Here is a 21,180-nt window from a genome sequence, read left to right on the forward strand (position 1 = left end):
AATCTTCTCCTTCCTCTACCTCATGGTATGAAAAATGTCTGAGAATTGCTGAATCTCATTTTTGCAATCTATTAATGCTTAATGTCCTTCAGCATTACTCATATGCTGCTGAAGTCCAGTGTGTCAAAACTGAATTGATTTGCTGCAAACAAAACAACCACCTGCTTGTATTTAAGATGAATCTCTCTTACACCATGATCATGTCCCTTGCCATTTTCATGCATTTTCAATTATCTGAAAGCAAATCACTTTACCATGTACCTCTCAAATTCTTTACAACTTGTTCCCTTATTCTACTGATATATAATACTTAGTCTTCTGGATGAATCATTACTTTTCACCCACCCACCCCAAAAGCTCAATAAAATGAATCTGATTTGCTTTTTAAATGTAGAAAGGTCATAAAAGGTACCTGCTGAATACAAATCTTGCAGTATGACTGCTTTACACACTGTGTATAAACGATTGACAAGCTATGAAAATTAGCAACGATAAATATTGGTAATAAAGAATCAATATTCTGAATCGCTATTCTGCATATCTTATACGTATTATGCAGCTGATTTTAAATCAAATTTAATGCTGACACTGCATATTTACAGCTGATATTCTCTCAGGGTCCTTCTTTGGGAAATACAATGATTCTAAATAACTTCAGCTCACATTTCTCCCAAACTGTAGCCATCACATCACATGGAATGTGTAGTCAAATGGGATTTAAAAGCCAGAATCTCAGCGAAACTGGAAAGCAAATGGTTTCATTTGCTACCACTGAGAGGAAACATGCTGAGGTAAAACAAAATTGTCTCTTTATATATGATTAGCAAAACAATAATTGTTACTGAAGATAGAGAAATCTTGGAAGTCTAACAATAACAAGCAGGAAAAAGTAGGAAAAACAAAGGGATGCTGAAAAGACCAAGTGTATTATGATTTGTGGCAAAAGATGTAAAATGGAGGAATGTAGCCTCCTGGACAGACTTTGCTGACCATATATACTCACGATACAATTTGTTAGGAGTAATCAGCAGAACAAACAATAGAGACCTTGATCTACTGGCATATTATTTGACAGCATATCAGGGTCCATGCTGTTTGCAGTTGGATTTGACTTTTATGACAGTATATATGGTAACTTGTTCAAGTAAAATTTTTATCCTGATTTTGTGTTCTCACAAACATATTTTGCTTTAGCTATTGGGGGGAGTTGTTCTTTATTCAACTGGAAAAGCTTCTGTGGCTTGGTGGTTAAGACACTGGACTTGTAACCAGAAGGCAGCAAGTTTGATAACCATCACTGGAAGAACCCAGATCAGCCACCATGATGTGTCTTTGTTCAAGGTACTTTACTTGCCTTGGCATGATACAACCTTCAACGTGTTGATGTGCTGTAAAATAATAAAAACAGCCCAAACCAAAACCAATTCCTGAACTGTTCACCATCAATGTCATCCGACTTCTAAAGAAAATACTGTCTTGTTTAAATAAGTCAGAAAAATAATTATAAATCTTCATCTATGGAAGTCAGTTTTAGAGGCTTGATTAACTTTGTTCCGAGTCCCCTATTTCATTCTTCCTAACCTTGGCCAGTTTTTCACCCTCCTCTCTTCGTATCACACGCTCTGCTGCCATGTCTGCCTTGTTTCCCAGAAGCATAATCACCACATCTTCTTGAGCATATTCGTTAATTTCTGCTAACCAAGCCTGAAAATATCAAATAAACAGCTTCAAAATTACTGAAAATCACGAAATTGTCATTTCATAAAATTTACACAAATCCAATGTGACAAAATCTGTACGTCAAATATTCTTCATACATAACAGATGAGACAATTTTAAAAGCAGCATAGCTTTAGAAAATGCCTAGTGTAATTGAGTAAACCGATAACTGAAAAACTGTATGTATGAACAGAATGAATTAATGAAGCTTGTGAAAAGGCATAAGCCCATAAAGGACTGTAAAAAAAAGTATTTTCTTTTTACTTTATTTTCTCTTTTCTTTCACAGACTCAAACTAATCTTACTAATAATTGTAAATGTAGATAATTTTTCACGGATCTTTATATTTCAGTTCACTATACATGTATACAACTCTCCCTTGATTATTGTGAGCAAGGTCCACAAACATATACTGCAATATATCTGAGGGCATGTTGTGACATACATTAAAAATAAGGGAAGGAGATCAATGCTAGTTGGGGAGAGGGGTAAACAGTTTCATTGTTGAATACTCATTTTATAATCATGTTAAGAATAAATAGTTTTTTTATAATAGACTGTATCAGGATTGTTCATTTTTCTTCATAAATTACTTTTAATTCCAGAAAGGATCATTAAAAACAGTATTCCAAGAGGTTTCAGTACACTTCACATGTGAACTGCTAAACATATTGTGCCTTCTGTCACTGCTCTTTGTGCTGAATTGGATACATTTTAGTGTTATTATTCATTCAAAATTAAAGGATTTGGGTGTGTAATTTGGATTGTTAACATAGCTTTAACAATTTTTCAGTCATATCGCTACGATGTCTGCAGTGTGGCAGTTTATAGTGATGTCTAGCACAGGGGCATCATGCTGCAGACATGCAGCATGACGTCCCACCCAGTCACATTATCCTGACACCAGGCTGACCAGTCCTAACACTAGCCTCTTAATGCTGAGCGCCAAGCGAGGCAACTGTTAGTACCATTTTTGTTAGTCTTTGGTATGACTTGGCTGGGGATCGAACCCATGACTACCTGCATCTGAGGTGGATGCTCTAACCACTAGGCCACTGAAGCAGTTCAAAAATTAAAGGAGATTTCTTTTTTCAAAAAGGTAGATATCCCTTCAAAAAACAACATTAAAACATGTTTTGTTTATATAATCTTTAACAGATAGGATAAAAATATTTGCTAAAATACAAAGACACAGTTAATATTAGTTATAGAACTGAAATAATTATGCATAGTTTCAAAACAGTAAAGCAACCGAAGTCCAACAGTCATCTCAATAATGTTTTAAAGCATAGTGAACTAATCACCAGCCATAATATGGAGATGGCCAACCAGCTAAGTTTCACATTATCTCAAGTCTGAAAAGGTGAATTGCTTCAGTGTGCAAAATACAACCACCTGTATCAACAAAAATCGCCAAAACAGAGGATTCAATTAGAGATGATAATACCGAGCAAATCCGCACACACATTTGTAAGGATATACATACAGAGTATCTAAAAATAGTACAAATTATCTGCACACATTGTGTACCTCCTCACCACGCATTAATGAACTTCTTATGCTATAAAAATAAACATCTATTCTTTTAAAGTATGTAATAAAAACACATTCCATATCATATATTTATCAAAAGAACTGTATCATATCTTGTATGTAACATCAACAGAATCACCAACAAGACGCATGTTATAGAACTAAAGCTCTCCTGATCAAAGAACAATATTAATAATGCATTTGTACAATGTGCACCAAACTGCAACAATTCTAATCTGCAATGGCTCAGTGCTCTAAATACGGTCAACCAGCTAAACCATTTGTTCTACTTATGACTTCATGTAATCACCCTAGACCCTTTTTCTTCTTGCAATGGAATGCACACAATTTATGGTTAAATATGGCACTGTACCAATGTCTAGTCATCCATCTAATACTAAGTCTCATCTGATTTATCTTGTGCCTGACAAATAACTTACTCGTATGTTGTCAAAGCTGGTTTTATTCGTGACATCGTACAGCAGGAGTAAAGCTGTAATGGAAAATAAAATCAGAATATATCCATATGGTAAAGGAGACAAATGTCAGCTAGAAAAAAAATACAACAGTGAAACTGGTTAATTATAAAAATACAGTCAAGGCAGGGAAATAAATCTGTCCTTTCTGGACAGATGTACTTTATACAGAGCATGCCATGAAGTTCAGTTAGCAGATATTCAGATTCATAATCTAAGAGTAGCAGGTTCAATACCCACCCATGCCAGGTCATATTGGCTGCATTGGTGTGTCCTCAGATAAGGCAAATCTTTTATTGCATTGGCACAATATGGTCAAAAATGTTCTCAAGGTGCTATTAAAATCCAGCCAAAATTATACAAGTTGAATTTTATAATGAAATTAAGGAAAACGATTTGCACAAATTGTCCATTATGAGCAGATGTCCTCATTTGCTGAATCCAACCAAAAAAATCTAAAGGTTTTTATTAAACAAGACCTTGGTAGTATATTGGTTTCACAACTGCTTTTGGAAGTATTTGGGCAAATGTTATATACTGGTTCCTTCATGTGTGCAAGTAGGTGCATGCATGGTCAACACTTCTAGGCTGGTGTGTGTGTGTGTTTTGGATTTTTAACGTAGCTTTTAAAAAAAAAAGTCTTATCGCTACTATGTCTGCAGTGTGACAGTTTATAATGATGTCTAGCACTGAGGCATCATGCTGCAGACATGTAGCATGATGTCTCACCCAGTCACATTATCCTGACACCAGGCCAACCAGTCCTAACACTAAGCTCTTAATGCTGAGCGCCACGCAAGACAGCTTTTGGTACCATTTTTGTAAGTCTTTGGTATGACTCAGCCGGGGATCAAACCCACGACCTCCTGCATCCAAGACAGATGCTCTAACCACTAGGCCACCAGGGAGGTCCTTCTAGGCTGGTGGTTTTTTTTCTGATTTTCTTTCCTCCAATTAAGATCACCTCAAGGTATTTAAATTACTGAATGTGACCTCCATTTAAGAGTCACCTGCTCACAAAGGACAACAATTATGGGTACCTAAAAATTTATATGATGTCTAACATGTATATACAGACATTTGCCCATACAGGAAATTTTTGTATGGGTCCTCAAGTGTACTTCAAAGACTGGTTTCACTATACCTGACATAAGTTGTTAAAACTCAGTGAAATTTTTTGAACATAATCAAAAATTAAATCTGTCATATGCAGCTACTTTTGAATTACATGTATATGATGTGAATACAGAAACATCTCTTTGCACACAAGTATAAATCATGGTAGTTTAATCTAGATTATAGCAAAAAGGTTAACATTATCCTGCCCAGTATAATGCCGAGAAGATAATGAAGTACTGTATATGCTTGCATATATGACGTACTGTATATGCTTGCATATATGAAGTACTGTATATGCTTGCATATATGACGTACTGTATATGCTTGCATATATGACGTACTGTATATGCTTGCATATATGATGTACTGTATATGCTTGCATATATGATGTACTGTATATGCTTGCATATATGACGTACTGTATATGCTTGCATATATGAAGTACTGTATATGCTTGCATATATGAAGTACTGTATATGCTTGCATATATGACGTACTGTATATGCTTGCATATATGACGTACTGTATATGCTTGCATATATGACATATTGTATATGCTTGCATATATGACGTACTGTATATGCTTGCATATATGAAGTACTGTATATGCTTGCATATATGACGTACTGTATATGCTTGCATATATGACGTACTGTATATGCTTGCATATACAAGTCTAGTCAAACTGCAAACAACAAAAATCTTGATTTGCCATAGCATAATGTGCCTGCAGACCAGGGTATATGTTGTTTGTTCTACTGAGTACGCTAAACAAACTATATAGACCTAGATCTGCCAGTGCATCATGCGATGGCAGATCGGGGTCTGTGCAGTTTATAGTGTGCTGGCATTATAAGCAGGTATATAAAGTATTGATTTCTCTACTCAGTAATAATTACTTTCTGTGATTTACAGTATAAGAGCCTTATTTGCATACTGTTCAATGGTGAAATGCTGCCACCAGCCATCAACTTCTTGCTGCGTAACTGATGTCGATTCTGGGCACGATAATACCACTTGTCAATCCATTAACCTAATTTGAAATGTCTCTAGTATCTTAAAAATGAGATTTCATCCCTTCACAGTTACCAATTAATTATTCTCAAGCTTTCAATAAAATGTTAATTATATCATGCTGACATTTTGCAAATAATGCAATACATCTTAAAAAGAAATCTTGGGAATTTCAATTCAGTTTCATTCTTTACAGTGCAGTACATGTACATACCATGCATAAAAAGCTCTTCATTCAATACAAGCACAATAAACATCCAAAGTAGATTAATGTATGAATGTATATATCAGAATACATATTTCAATTATTATTATCAATTCAGTGTTATCATGGTGGTATGTAGATCAGCACATGGGTCTTAAAATTTTGAGTAATTCCCTGAGGAAGCAGCTAAGGAAAGGGTATGTGTCTGTAAGACCATGCAGTTGGGGGGGGGGGGGAACTGCAGATATATAGGACCATGTCTGCACAGATTTATAAAGCCCTGTTTGCACAGAATGGTCAACTCTGATTCTGCATTGTACCCTGGTAAATTTCTGGGCTGTGCAAATTGGATAGCTTGATACCAAGAGCAAGTAGGTTTTAATGTCAGACACCAAAGATTTAGTCAAACACAAGAGCAATTTTCCAAAAATATTATGGTCTTTTTTAACTTAATATTAAAGTTTTTCACACAGCCTTCTTTCCACTACTGGTGTCTTCCAGATCTGCAAATCTGCTCTTAACAATTGCACAAATAGAGTCTTAACATGCACCAATATTACTGTCCTAACATTGGATAAAGACATGTCTGTAGACAAAGAGTGGACTTTATTTATTGCAATTGGAATAATATAAATGCTCCCCTAAGTAAATATTCCAGATCTTTCATGTATCTGCACAATTTCTGAGTCTTGAATAGTGGGAATTTTAACTGATGCATAAGTGGTCTTTACAGATTGGTGACATCTCACATCTGTCCACATGGGTTTGAGTCATGGGCATGGCCAACATGGGTATGTGAGAAAGTTTGCCAGTAGCTTCCTGTGGGGTGGTGGTTATCCTGGGCTTCTTCATACATCGGATATTCTTGTTACAATGTGTACCCTATCACGTGCTGAAAATGGTGTTAAACCTACAACAATAACAACACCAAGTACAGTGATTTTGTGCTAATTGCAGTGTAGATGGCTTAGAACTGTATTCCATAATTAAATCTGACAGATTTGGAGATGGAAATTAAAATCAGCTTCATTATAAGGAATTAAAATTTATCATTATTTACAGCTAGATATAAATTTTGTCATACATAAAGAAACAAAATTATTTTTCTTTTTAACAGTTCTGGTGCTCTATGCAACAGTGAGGACTGGCACAAAAGACAAGAACCCAAAATTACACTAGATATTCTAAACAATAAATTTAGCTTCTATTCTGACAAACAGGCGACCAAAAGCACATATTAAAACATAGCTACATTACACTGCAGTACATAACCTAGTTACACCCACACAATTACAAATCCTGTCTTTTCCATTACTGACATTATTCACTGAAGAACAAAGATAATTTTAAAATTGAATAATGGGATGAGTACAAAATTAGTCAGAACAAGTCTCTTTTCCAAGGTTATTTGTCCTGAACAATTGGCCGGGAAAACTATTTGTACTGCCCTGCTTTTAACCAAACTGTTCCCAAACAAGACCACTCATTCTATGTTGGATCAAGAAGAACCATTTCTACAATTACACTGTAGAGGATATGACCTGATACAAATTAAGTAAATTAAATGAAGTTACTTAAATTTAGAACTTTTATGGAAGCATTATTTTTGTTTGTGAGTGTAACATGATTTTTCATCAAAAATGGTTTTATCACTGGATAAATATGGTAATTAATTTTGTCATGAGTAAAATCTACAAAATGGCAAAAAAAGCTTTAAGACTTAGTTCTGTTTGTGCATTATGTGCCAGCTGATCAGGGTTGATATTATCCTTTTTAATTATAATTTGAAACAAAGCACACACTTTGTGATTATCTGCTGGCACAATAAACTTAAATGACCTCATTCAAAAGTGTGGATCCACTTTATACAAGATATATCAGGAACACTGTTAGCATGAATGATACAGTGCAGTAATCATGTGGTATTTAATTCTGATCTGGATCCAGTTATGAGCTCTAAATTATTAATCCATTTCAGGATAATAATGCTTTTGACCTTACCAATCCCTGCATTAAAGTACAACATTGATACAGAAAATAAAATCAATAGTTCTATCACATCATGTATACATACTGTTATGACTTTAGGTCTTAAAACATGCAAAAGAAAAAAGTGAAACCAACAATTTAAGTACAATCAATCAGTTATTTATTTCTCTGCAATACTAACTGAAAATGTAAGATGCACTTACAGTATTGTGAATTAAATCCTAAATGTCCTATCACAAGTAAAAAAATACATAATGTTTAAACTGAATTTCAATGGTCTTGAATGTTCTAATGTAACACATTGACACAATTCAGAATGTCTTTGAATGAATTCACAAAACCCAAATAATGTATTAATCAAAACATCAATGAGCACTTTAACAATTCCAATGAATATTTAAAATAAATAAGACCTCTTGAAATGATATCTGATGTCAAAAAAACGAATGCAAACTCTGATCATTGACTGATATAGAACAGGAATGAATTATTTGTTTATCAAATCCCTATTTCTACACATTTTCACTTGACCTATATGTGAATCATTCCAAGGGAAAATTCCAATCAAACTGTAAACAAGACTGGGCCTAGAATGTTCTGAGCCCAATGCTATGTAAACAGATGTTTACATTATCTAAAGTCCAACTTAAAATCATGATGTTGATGTTGTGGGGTTTAACGCCATTTTTCAGCACACGATAGGCTATACATGGCGGCCAGTATTAATGGTGGAGGAAGAACCCGGGAAAACACTGGGAAGAACCACCGACCCATGAGAAGCTACTGGCAAGCTTTCTCACATACCCACATTGGCCGAATCCTAGACTCAAACCCATGCAGACAGAGGTGAGATGGCAGTGATCCGTAATGGAGAGCGCTTTAGACCACTCGGCCACTCGAGGCCCCATTTAAATCATGAAAAAAGGTAAGCACACAATTAAATATACATAATATGCAGTTATGGACAACAAAGGAAAGTTTCAAGACCAGTTCAAAAATGTTTTTTAGTTTAGCGAGTTTTAAAGTAAAACTATTATACTTGCAGTGAAGAAGCTGAAATATAAAATATACAGAAACATCTATCAGAGAATGGGGAGGGTCAGAGGGGAACATTGTCAGTATTATATGATTATTCCTGGTAGATTATATAAAGACTTTATCAGACATGATACTTGATATTTCACATTATGTTTCTAAAACTTAAAGTCATATACTAAACATATCTATGCTAAAAAAAATACATGAACAATATTAAGTCAATAAATGCAAAACATCACACTGCATTTCAATGAGTTTATGCAATTCATGTGTATATTCACTTATAAGATCCAATTGCAAAATGCAAAGACACAGACCTGCCACTGCATGATGTGCCAGCAGATCAGAGTCTACGTTCATTTCAGCTGTACCTGACTTATAAGTGAATACATAGTGTGTGTGCAATGTCAACCAAGTGCCAGATATAGTTGTCAAAATAAAGGATGGCAGAGGTTGCACACTCTAAACATTTTTATGTCGAGCAAGAGCAGAGTAGTATTTTAAAAATGCTGAAAGTGTTATGACTATGAATAACAGTAAATGTTTGCTCTACTGCGTGGACTATTCCTATTGTCTCTGGACTTTAATAAATATTTTGTACTGAAAGCATTTATCTTGTGACAAATTAATTGTAGATGTGAATTATTGTATCAATAGTGTCCTAGCTGCATGTAAAGCATGTCCTTCTACGACAGTTTAAAGCCGTCTACAATATCCATCACACTTCAATTACTATAGCTAGTAACAGTACCATAAATATCTTTATTTTTCCTGTCACAGATGTTTACTCTCAGCCCAATATTGCATCAATACCTGCCTACATATTAATACCATGAGCTAAACACATCTGGTGTGGACTCCAATGGGACTTTAATAATACCTTTAGAATAGAGGAAGGAATCTAGTGTCACAAAAATATTTTTGCTCCAGGGCACTTAACTATAGCCTCTATTCTATATATCACTCCCACTTTATAATACTGTCAATGTGCACACAAAAAATGACCTGCTTTTCAAGTGAGGCTACCTTATATTTACATACAGTATTCCTTCATTGTAACATTTTTCATTGGAGTAAAAGGGTACACCACCTTATAGCAAGATCACCTTGCAATAAAATATATCATACTTGTAATTTTACTAATATGGAATGACACTGGATCCGTTAGAATACATGTGTTATATTGGAAGCCATGTTTTAATGATGGGTCATTTAGTATCTGAGAGTGCTGCAGTTTCCAACTAGGATGCAAGTTTATATTTAGGCATAAACACATAAAACCTGGCTATTTAATTATGTGAACCCATATCATAAATGATTCTCAATAGTGAAGAACTGAAACTAAGCGAAATGGGCTGAGTAGAAACAACTAAAAAACAAAACAATAAGTTTTATAAGAGGGACAATGATGTACCGAGTCTTTGTAGTGAAAGACCAATGTAAGCAATAAAGGCATATACTGATACAGTGGCAACTATTGGTCTTTATAGCGTGTGTGTGCGTGTGATTTGGATTTTTAACATAGCTTTAACAATATTTCAGTCATATCACTATGATGTCTGCAGTGTGGCAGTTTATAGTGACCAGCACTGGGGCATCATGCTGCAGACATGTAGCATGATGTCCTGACACCAGGCCAACCAGTCCTAACACTAACCTCTTAATGCTGAGCTCCAAGCGAGGCATCTGTTAGTACAATTTTTGTAAGTCTTTGGTATGACTTGGCCAGAGATTGAACCCATGACCTCCTGTATCCGGTCTTTATAGCAGCAGTCCAGGCATATATAGATGCAGTGGCAACTATTCAGGTCTTTATAGCAACAGACCACTGTAAGCAATATAGGCATATATAGATGCAGTGGCAACTATTCAGGTCTTTATAACAACAGACCACTGTAAGCAATATAGGCATATAATGATGCAGTGGCAACTATTCAGGTCTTTATAGCAACAGACCACTGTAAGCAATATAGGCATATAATGATGCAGTGGCAACTATTCAGGTCTTTGACAATTCTTTATGTCTTTATAGTGGCAATCTGCTTGCCCAAGGTTAGTACATTTCCTGTTGGACTAGTAGTTTTCATAATGATTCAATACTGAGTCAAGTTTCAGTTGCCACAGTCAGCATTTATTTAGGGCATCACAGGTAATATTCGAAAACTGGAAGGATCAGATATGTCCTAGTTCTCTCTAATTGTGGAAATCCCTGATATTCAATTACTCCCTAATATAAGGTTAGAACAATTATGATTTGACATAATGTATATAAAGAAGACTCTACAAACCTTTATCGGATTTGTAATCAGATTTATAGAGTAAAGATGTATGTCACAGACTACATACCAAGCTTATGTACTTGTCAAACTGCAAAATGACCAGGATGAATAAGGTCTCTCTCTTTTCCTTATATAAATTGTTTTTCTCCAAATGATAAGGCTGTAAAAATGTTTACTCATCATTTTCTTGATAATCATTGCTTTTTCTTGAGAAGTTGTAGTGAATATTTTCAAGAAACCTTGATGGTTTCCTGACGGAAAATTTGTATGTCTAAATTATGAATGATGGTGATATTAGAAAAACATCTTATTAATCTAGATATATATGTCTGACATTTTTTTAATGGGAAGGAATTTTAAAGATTCAGCAAAACTAGTAAATTTCTCAATGTACTATTCCTTCTGGATACAGGGAAATATTTTTAAATGTATGGCCTGTAAATGTTATGGAATTTTAAAAACCAAACTCATTCAGTGCCTCATTGATATACAGATGGCTGAAATCCAAAAATCTCTGGAAAATGTATGTTGCAGAAAGTAAAGTCAGAATAACAGGCAATCAGGGGTCACAACTCATGAAGATAATGCTGCTGAATGCTAGAAATTGAATGCAATCAAGTTCTCATTAATACAGGCCTGCATGTGAAAGTTTGTTCAAATGCAACAAGATCTGATCTAGTTCTGCTGTGAAAAAAGTTAGGATGGATGATCAGGGGACATAACTCCTCCAAATGATGACAGAGAAAGCTGGAAATCAAACTTTTTTTCAAGTCTCAGCAATGTAAAGCTGCATGCCATGTAAGGCTGAAATCCAATCAGTCCTAATAAAGTTATCCAGTGGAAACCGAATTGCTGACAGCTGGATATGATTACTATCAGGCACCACCAACTTTGCTGAGTGGGGCCCTAATGAGCAAAAATTAACATTCTGTCATAATCACATTTGATTCTTGTAAGAAACAACTGAGTACAGCTACTGTTCAGACAGCATGGTGCAGATTAGCCAAATTAAAAATTCTGTATATGCTTAATTTTCAGATTTATGCAAGTTGAAAACTGACCAAAACAAATCTACAGCATCAACAGTAATGCTACTAAGGCCAAAAATAAAAATGTGTTTCTGGTTGGCTGAATATCCCTGTTTTTCATTGCTGACCATAACACTTTTTCCCCAAGCATAAAAGAAAACAAAACAAAAAAAGTCCTGAAATTTATTTTTGTACCTAACTGAGCTGGTTTAGCTCAGTACTTGAAACACTTAGTACACTATATATACTAATCATTATAATATCTACATAACGTTTAAATAAAATTTTATTTTATAAAAACATCCCAAAATCAATTTGTATATCTAACTGAGCCAGTTTAGCCCAGTACTTGAAGTGCTTAGTACATTATATATGCTAATCATTATAATATATAGTGTTAAAGAAAAGAACAACACCCCAATACCCTAATTTTAAAACCAATGCAATAGGAAACACACTTTTTGTGTGCCAAATATGATAAACATTCAACTTTGTTCAACCCCCCCATACAATTAAAATCACTGTGGTCAGCGTTCTTGCCTTCATTTAAACTGGCAATGAACCTGAAACACATTAATGATTAAAAGGTTTCATGATTTGGTATTTAGATCGAAAGACAGTAAATGTACTGCACAGCTTTAGAAACACACCATCAAATAACCCTGTGTTCTTGACCAATGACCTTTTAAACACCCCGTCACTAGAACTATTTCATCCTCTCTCAAGGTTTATGATCCTTTTTGGTCATTATAACACCATGTATACAGGCTGTATGACTTCAACCTGGCACAGCTGACACTTCACACTGTAATCAGCTGCAGACATGGGGTGAGGCCAAAGTTGGAGTGGGGGTGGTCAGGGGGAAGAAACTCTCCTGAAGTCATCACATTATAATTGCATCAGAAAGTAGTTAAATTATTTTCTCAAAGTTTTTAACAACAATATTTAACATAATTTTGTTGCTACTAAACCTAAAACTTAGATTAAATATGTTGAATAAATTTTTATAAAACAGAACTCAAGAGTAGTTTTATGATTTAATATGCTGAAAATATATCCAAAAAACTTTTTTAAGAATACAAGAGAAAATTCAGGATATGTATCTTAGTATGATTTCTGTACATGGGTCTCAAGCTCGATGCATGAGATTCAACTGGCAAACTGCTGCACTTATTAAAAATCTTACAGCCAAAGTACATGATGCAATGTCAAAGAAAAGCAAATAAACATTCAGTTACTCTCGCAAATCTCAAAACAATCCATGTAAGGAAACAAAAAATAAAGCCCCTTCATAATGCTTGCAACAAACAACACAATTCATGAAGCAACCTTGACTTAGCATCCTTAAAAATCATCCTCAAGGAAAAATAGTATATATAATTCAGAGTCTATCTATGGACAAGTTAAAAGTTTTTCTGAGGTTTATTCTTCTTTTTTTAAATTTACCCAACTAAGCACTGTGACCTTGATCTCTGACCTCCAAAACTACAGCAGTATTTAATATCCCATGGTAAACATTAGTCTGATACATCAACCCCACAAATCTGTGTTGATAATTATGGACAATATGTGTGTCTGATGTCACCTTCTCATTAAAATGTGCACTACTGGTGCATGCATATCTTTCCAAAACAAGCCTATGCACACTTTAGACACATACCAGTGATTGGTAACAGCCATAGCTAATGCAAAATTCAAAATGGCCATATAACAGAGGGTTGTGCTATTCCACATGGATTTACAAGTCACCAAACACAGGATTTGCTCTGGAAATATAATGTACATGCCACCAAAAGAACCCTTCAGCTGACGATAGATCCACAGCCGCAAGAAAATATCAATAAGTGTATAAAATGTACACCGATATGTGCAGCCAAAACTGGCTGCAGATTTTTGCACGTGTTAATGAATAGGTCATATCAGCCCCATAACTGCGAATCAATATTATCATGGATCAGGGGCTTATTTATTGGACTAGGTAAACATCTTTACTTCATCCATGACAATAGTAGACAGTACAGATCCATAAACTTCAACCACTGACCACCCAACTAACATTTAAGCAACTGCACCCTGTGACCTCCTTGGCCTTCAACCTTAAAGGATGTTTCTTCTCCAATGCATTGTGGACAAATCCTAATGATAAACTACTGACACCAACAGCAGATATTGCCCTTTAAGAAAACAAACTTGATGCAGAATGGATAGAAGTATGGACAGATAGATAGAGAGACAATGCACGGTTACACATTGTGACCTCTATGTCTTGTCTTTTTGTGACATTTGAAATAGAAAAAAAATCTGAATGACATTATCAAATAGTCACATTGTTGGCACACTATTTATAGTTGTGGAACTATAGCATAAAGTAAAATATACAATGAAACAATATCAATAGGATGAATCATTTAAGAAATAAGCACAGCAAAAGACTTTGGAAAACAAAAGCACAAGGATTTTGCAAAGCATTCATCTTGTCTGTGACTGACACAACTGTACACCCAATATCATAGTCACTATGTCATAATGCTAAACGCTAAAAAAAAACTTTACGAAAAACACAAACATTTTTTAAAATAAGAACGATACCTCTGCTGAAAGTTATAACATTCTCATCTCCATGTGCTAATGTGGGCAAAACACTAAGAATATTTTTAATATTACATTTTTACAATAGCATCTAATATCATTAAATAGGATACTACATACATACCAACACTCTGTCATAGATATATATATACACACACACACACACACACATTCTTCTCAGGACCAGCATCTCAATCAAAAACTCTCGTCAAAACAAAATCAAATCAGGGTTTTGGTCCTGGATATTTGCATGTTTATTTCAATGACTTCAACCCCATAAACCAAAACTCCTCTGATCTGAAGACAGTAAAGAGTCTTTCAGATTCCAAATGTCAAATTTACACTAAATGAACCAAAAACAAACTCACTCAGAAGGAGTGGCAATACAAATCATTTATCCTGATATTCTAATGGCCTTTACCTGACATTTTTTCCTGAAAATTAACAAGGCAGCCATATATATTTGCTAAATTTAATATAAAAACACTCAAAGGAGATCTCAGAAGTGATATATAAAGAAACATTTTTATAATTATTAGATGCATTGGAAAATGTGTAATTTTCGATTCGGGATTTGTTGATGCTTTAGTGTTAGTATTATCCTTCTATAATTACCTGTTTTCCATTCAAACTGATTAGTTATAAAACATAATTTTTTCTTTCAGCAAACTATACTCTAGAATTTTACCCAACAAGTTTTATTCCACTCAACCCCTTTAAAATTTGTATTTATAACTCACAAGAAGCTGACGTGCTAACTCAAAAATATGCAACACATGATGGTGAGGTTTTATCTGATCATGTCCGAAAAGAAAGCTTGAGTATGACAAAAAGAGTTATCTGTTGCTGCTACTTAGTGTTTTCTAGGCTTCAGATGCTTTATTTTAATTCAAGCCCAGGCTTCACATCTTTTATTTTAATTCAGGCCTAGGCTTCATATCTTTTATTTTTATTCAAGCCCAGGCTTCAAATATTTTAATTCAGGCCGAGGCTTCACACATTTTATTTCAATTCAGGCATAGGTCTCATATTTTCTTCTTATTCAGGCATAGGCCTCATATTTTATTTTAATTCGGGCCCAGGCTTCACTTATTTTAATTGAGGTATAGGCCTCACAATTTCTTCTTATTCAGGCCTAGGCCTCATATATTTTAATTCAGGCCTAGGCTTCACATATTTTAACTGAGGCCTAAGATTCACATATTTTATCTTGTTTCAGGCCTAGGCTTCAAATTTTGTTCTTAATTAAGGTTGCCGCTTCATAATCTTTTGTTAAACCATGCAGTGTGAGGAATTGATTTAATATCAGTAGTAAAGACCCTGGAGCAATCAAAGTGCTTTTGACTAGAATGGTCTTTTTGTCTTGTGTTTTGAGGTTAGGAAGTGTTTTCAACTGGGAAAACACAACGACTAAACATGATTAACTAGCTACAGATCTATTAATTGCCCAAAAAAGAAACTATGGAGTCACATCTGACTTATGTTCAGTGGGTAACATCTTCCTTGATTTTGTTTGACAAAGAAACAAGCTTGTAAACTAGACCTCTTGACCACTGAATTTTACTTTGTTTAAGGTGTATTTTGAAAGTATAATGAATAAACAAATCAAAGAAAAACTGATATAATGATACTTGTGAACTCACTGACTAATGTCCAGTTCCTCCTAGTACGTTTCAGTCAAGATAAACCTTTCCATCTACCTGCATGTTCCTCAAAGTAAGGTTTATTGAAAACTTCATCTGGCATATTACATTTTCACACCCATTTCCTTTACCACCTCCCACAGTACCACAAAAAAGCTCAATTAAAATTTGACAAGACTAACTGAAAAGAGCTCGAAAATAAAAGCAATGAATATTTTTCCATAGGACAAATAAGCACAAGACAACATTCAAGAAGAAAAGACACTGATATAATGGAACAGGTACCATGAGCATCTCGATAATATGCATGTGTGACACTTCTAAATCTTTCCTGGCCTGCAGTGTCCCATATCTGAAAAAACAGGGAGAATACTGAAAAAGCCTTAAGGTAAAGGGAAAGATCAGCAGATAAGTATACAGAACTACATTACCATTTGCGTCCCGATAGTATGCCTTGGTAATGCTGCGAAACCTTTCCTGGCCAGCAGTGTCCCATATCTGACAAAATTAATATAACTACGAATGTTAGAAAGAAAACCTTAAAAAAATTAGATGACTTTTCATTTGCAGTCTTTAGCAGTGATAATGAAAGTTAGCAATGACCTTTCACATCCAACTGGTACACTTGAAAAATTGCAATGTGTCTTATTTTCAGTGTTGTATCAGTGTAATGTCAGTGTAGTATCATTTTAAAAAAGTGTGTCATCAGTGTGATACCAGTGTCATACAATTTATACAATACACTGGTGAACAAGTAATGATTACTGATTAAATTATAGTAAAATGCCAATTATTCAGTTTCTTGAATAATTTTATGGACAGCGAGTTTAAATTTTTCAAAAAAACAAGGTGACACCATGCTGACCAGTCCTAACACTAACCTCCCAATGCTGAGCCAAATGTAAGTACCATTTTTATGTCTTTAGTATGACTCAGCTGGGGTAGTTTAAGAATGTGTAGCTTAAGATCATTTAAAAGAGCGTTATTTTGTCAATTAATCGGTGTTTAATTCACTGACCAGTTTAAAGAAACAAAAAAATGTTATAACAAAATATCCAGAACTTTTCAAATACCCCACGTAAGTTAAATATGAAAGTAACTGAATTTTGTAGCATATATGATCTGGAATAATCTGGATAGCCAACATCCTGATAATCTGCTTTGTGCTGTGTAATACTAGTGGTTACTGGTAATACTAATCTTAGTGACACTAATGTGGACTTTTACTTACTTTACTTTTACTGGTAATAGTATTTGCTTTTATTTTTAACTTTCCATCTGAGTGAGGTAAATCTGCATAATAGTCAATTCATTGGGTTATTCTCCTAAGCATGCACATATTTCAATTACTATGTAAAACTGAAAAGATCATCAACTGATGAAAGGAGAGGACATACAAAGAAAAGCAATCTTTAAACAAAATACTCTGTGTGTGTGTGTGCATAACTAGGGTAAATTTACATGTACATGTGCCTTCATGATGACATTTTGACATCATAATTCTCTCAGCAATGTTATATTTTAAGTATTTCTTGACAGTTTCCAAAGTGTGTAAGTCGTCTCACAGCTGAGGATTCGAGGAAATTAAAGACGGTTTTACTGTTGTAAAAAATATTTTACCAGTTCTGTATATGTAGCATGGTAAAATTTAATGCCAGACACTGAAGTACCTATTAATTAATGTCCTCAAATTCAAGTCTGTTATCATTTACTTTACTTCTGCAAATTTGAAATGGAAGTTCCTTTAAGTAGCAGTTATAGAATTTCAAAGTTTGCATTACCAACAAAAACATACGACAGTTATGATCTAACAACAGCAGCTTTATTTGAAAAACATAAACATAAACTGGCATTCTCATCTTCCTTCATATCTATGTCAAGACAATTTTAGCTTTACCTTTTCAAAGCTGTGTACAAGCTGCAACTACATGTTTGTAAAGACACATACATATAATATCAAATCAATGTGTTCTCCTTTTCTCGTAGTAATGAACAAAACATGAGCTACTGTATATTATACATTTACTTGTGAGAAGAAATGAAACAAAGTCATAATGAAGGCAGTTAATATAAATGTAATCCTTACATGTACATGATTGTTACCAGTTAATATAGAGGTGGCACAGGCATTAAAATATTATACTTTATCCCTCTACATATTATACGATCCCTCTTATACTCAATGAACAAGACTCCCTTGACAGAACTGGCACTCTGATGGAAAAAATAATTGACAGGAATGCAAGATTAGACTGTTTCTCTTTTTTTTCACCCGTGAAGTGATGAAGCCATCACTGACATTCTTGAACAATGACAAGATTTTCAAGATGGCAACCATGATGGCCATATTGGATATGTAGAAATCTTAAGACATTTTTAGTGAAAACCCTATGATAATATGACAATATATTCAGGAAGAGTAGCAATAACAAGATTTTCAAGATGGATGTAGTAGTGGTCATACCAGATGAAAGATTGGCACCATTAAGAAGACATTCTGTGAAAATCCAATTCAAATATAACAATCTATTCAGGAGAAATAGCAACAAGATTTTTAAGATGGCTACCATGGTGACCATACTGGACGTCAAATTAGCATAATATTCATTTATGAAAAACAAGACACCAGAAAATCTTACTAAACACCATAACATTTTTCTGTGAAAACCCTGTGTCAAAATGACTCTCCATTTATGAGGAGACTGGCAGCAACAAGATTTGACAGAAAGTACCATGGCTGTCATAGTTTAGGTCAGACTGGCACCAGTTTCAGTTATGATGAACTAGACATAACAAGTCTTTTGGTACTAACCCCATGTCAATATGAATTCCAATTAGGAAGAGTAATGATAGCAAGGTTTTCATCATGGTGGCCACAGCAGTCACATTGGTTGTCCTGGTAGCACCATTTTTCATTTAGAAGCCACTAGATATCGTAAGAAGACTTTTGGGGGAAAACCCAAGATGGTTGCTGTTGTGGCCATATTGGATGTTAGTTGGTACCATTTTCATTAGGACCAACTCAACATCTTAGGAACGTTGAGTTATCCCCCCCCCCCGGTTCATACAACTGTCAGAGTAGTGATACCAAGAATTTCAAGATGGTAACTGTAGTCATCATACTGGATGTCAAAGCAGCACCATTTGCATTTTGGACCACTGAAATCCTCCAAGTATTTTAGGAGAGGTAGTGATAACAAACTTGTGCTCAAGGACACAAAGATGATGGAAGAACAACAGGCCAATAAACTCCTCTGGTTTATATCTAATAGTGCTAAATGAAAGGTATGAATTTAAACAACACTGAAGAAGAAAGAAAAAAATCATATTTCCACTTCCGTTGTGTGTGGACTCTTTAAAATGATACATGTATTGTTGAAACCAGTGAAGAATATTACATGTAAATGACAATTATGAAATATGATCATTCTCAGGCAAAGCATGCTCATCATAACTAGGCAAGGCTTAAATCTCACTAAAAGAATCTCAAAGAAAAGACTTTAACACACATTTTCAGTGAGATTATAGTATTGATATTGCACATTCTTTGGCCTCATTTAATAACAATGTGCATTCACATAAATACCATAATGCATATAATTTTTTTTGTACAAATGAAATCTAAAACTGGATGATTTAAGTGCTTGAGACATTTAGTGAAAACCCTATATTGAAATGACCATCCATTCTGGGGGAGTAGCAAAAACAGAATTTTCAAGATGACCACTGAAGATGACCACTGTGTTGTCTACAATGGTTGTCCAAATGAGACAACTTTTTATTGTCAACTAGACATCATAAGAAGTCTTCAGTTGAAAATGTGTTGTTGTTTTGGGTTTAATGCCATTCTTCAGCACCTGACAGCCAGTATATCTGGTGGAGGAAAAACAAAGATAAATCTCGGGAGGAACCAACAACCCTGGGAAAGCTACTGTCAGGCTTTCTCACATACTCATGCTGGCCAAGCCCGAGACTTGAACCCAAGCAGACAGTGCTAAGATATCAATGATCTGTAATGGTGAGCACTTTAGAGCACTTGGTCACCCCAGATGAAAAATTCATGTCTATATGACTATCACTGTAGAATGAGTAGTGATAACAAGATTTTCATATTTTTTATGTCTGAGCAGTACAATTTTTAACTAGCATAAACAAGACTTTGTGATGAATGTGTGTGTGTAAAGTTTCAAGGCAATCCTACAAGTATTTTAGGATAAGCAAGTGTAACAAACTTGTGCTAATCAATGGACAGACAAATGCTTGACAGTAGATGACAGATGAAAGACAACAGGCCATCCCATGACTGATGAAGGACAACAGGTCATCCCATAAGATTCTGTGGTCAATCAGATCAGAAGAGATAAAATCTGCAGGACTATAGTTGGACTAATGAGATTGTGTGCCACATGGATGGACAAGGCAATGGAGAGTTCAAGCAATGTACACAAGAACTAATCTAGAAGAAAGATCACAACAAATTCTGCCTGACTACAGGAAATGTACATACACTAACCAATAAAAGGCATTTTTCTTGGTGGGATGGTAGAT

At 34.7% G+C, this 21,180-nt stretch overlaps 1 protein-coding gene across 6 annotated transcripts in view; it reads right to left on the reverse strand.

Moving 5' to 3' along the window:
* The window catches only part of LOC149803465 (ras-related protein Rab-26-like), a 163,483-nt gene that overhangs the window by 23,635 nt on the left and 118,668 nt on the right, over positions 1-21,180 (reverse strand). For 3 of the 6 annotated variants that reach the window (XM_089953176.1, XM_089953181.1, XM_089953179.1), the window contains 3 exons: positions 16,918-16,984; positions 3,693-3,745; positions 1,582-1,704 (listed from right to left, as the gene is read on the reverse strand). In XM_089953176.1, coding sequence (XP_089809302.1) covers positions 1,582-1,704; positions 3,693-3,745; positions 16,918-16,984 — 243 coding nt within the window. Of the gene's footprint in view, positions 1-1,581; positions 1,705-3,692; positions 3,746-16,917; positions 16,985-17,063; positions 17,131-21,180 lie in introns of all 6 variants that reach the window. The other 3 variants (XM_089953175.1, XM_089953180.1, XM_089953178.1) reach the window with 1 other exon arrangement.

Source organism: Sinohyriopsis cumingii, chromosome 3 (genome assembly GCF_028554795.1).
Source record: "Sinohyriopsis cumingii isolate HCF-2022 chromosome 3, ASM2855479v2, whole genome shotgun sequence".
Classification (NCBI taxonomy): Eukaryota; Metazoa; Mollusca; class Bivalvia; order Unionida; family Unionidae; genus Sinohyriopsis; species Sinohyriopsis cumingii.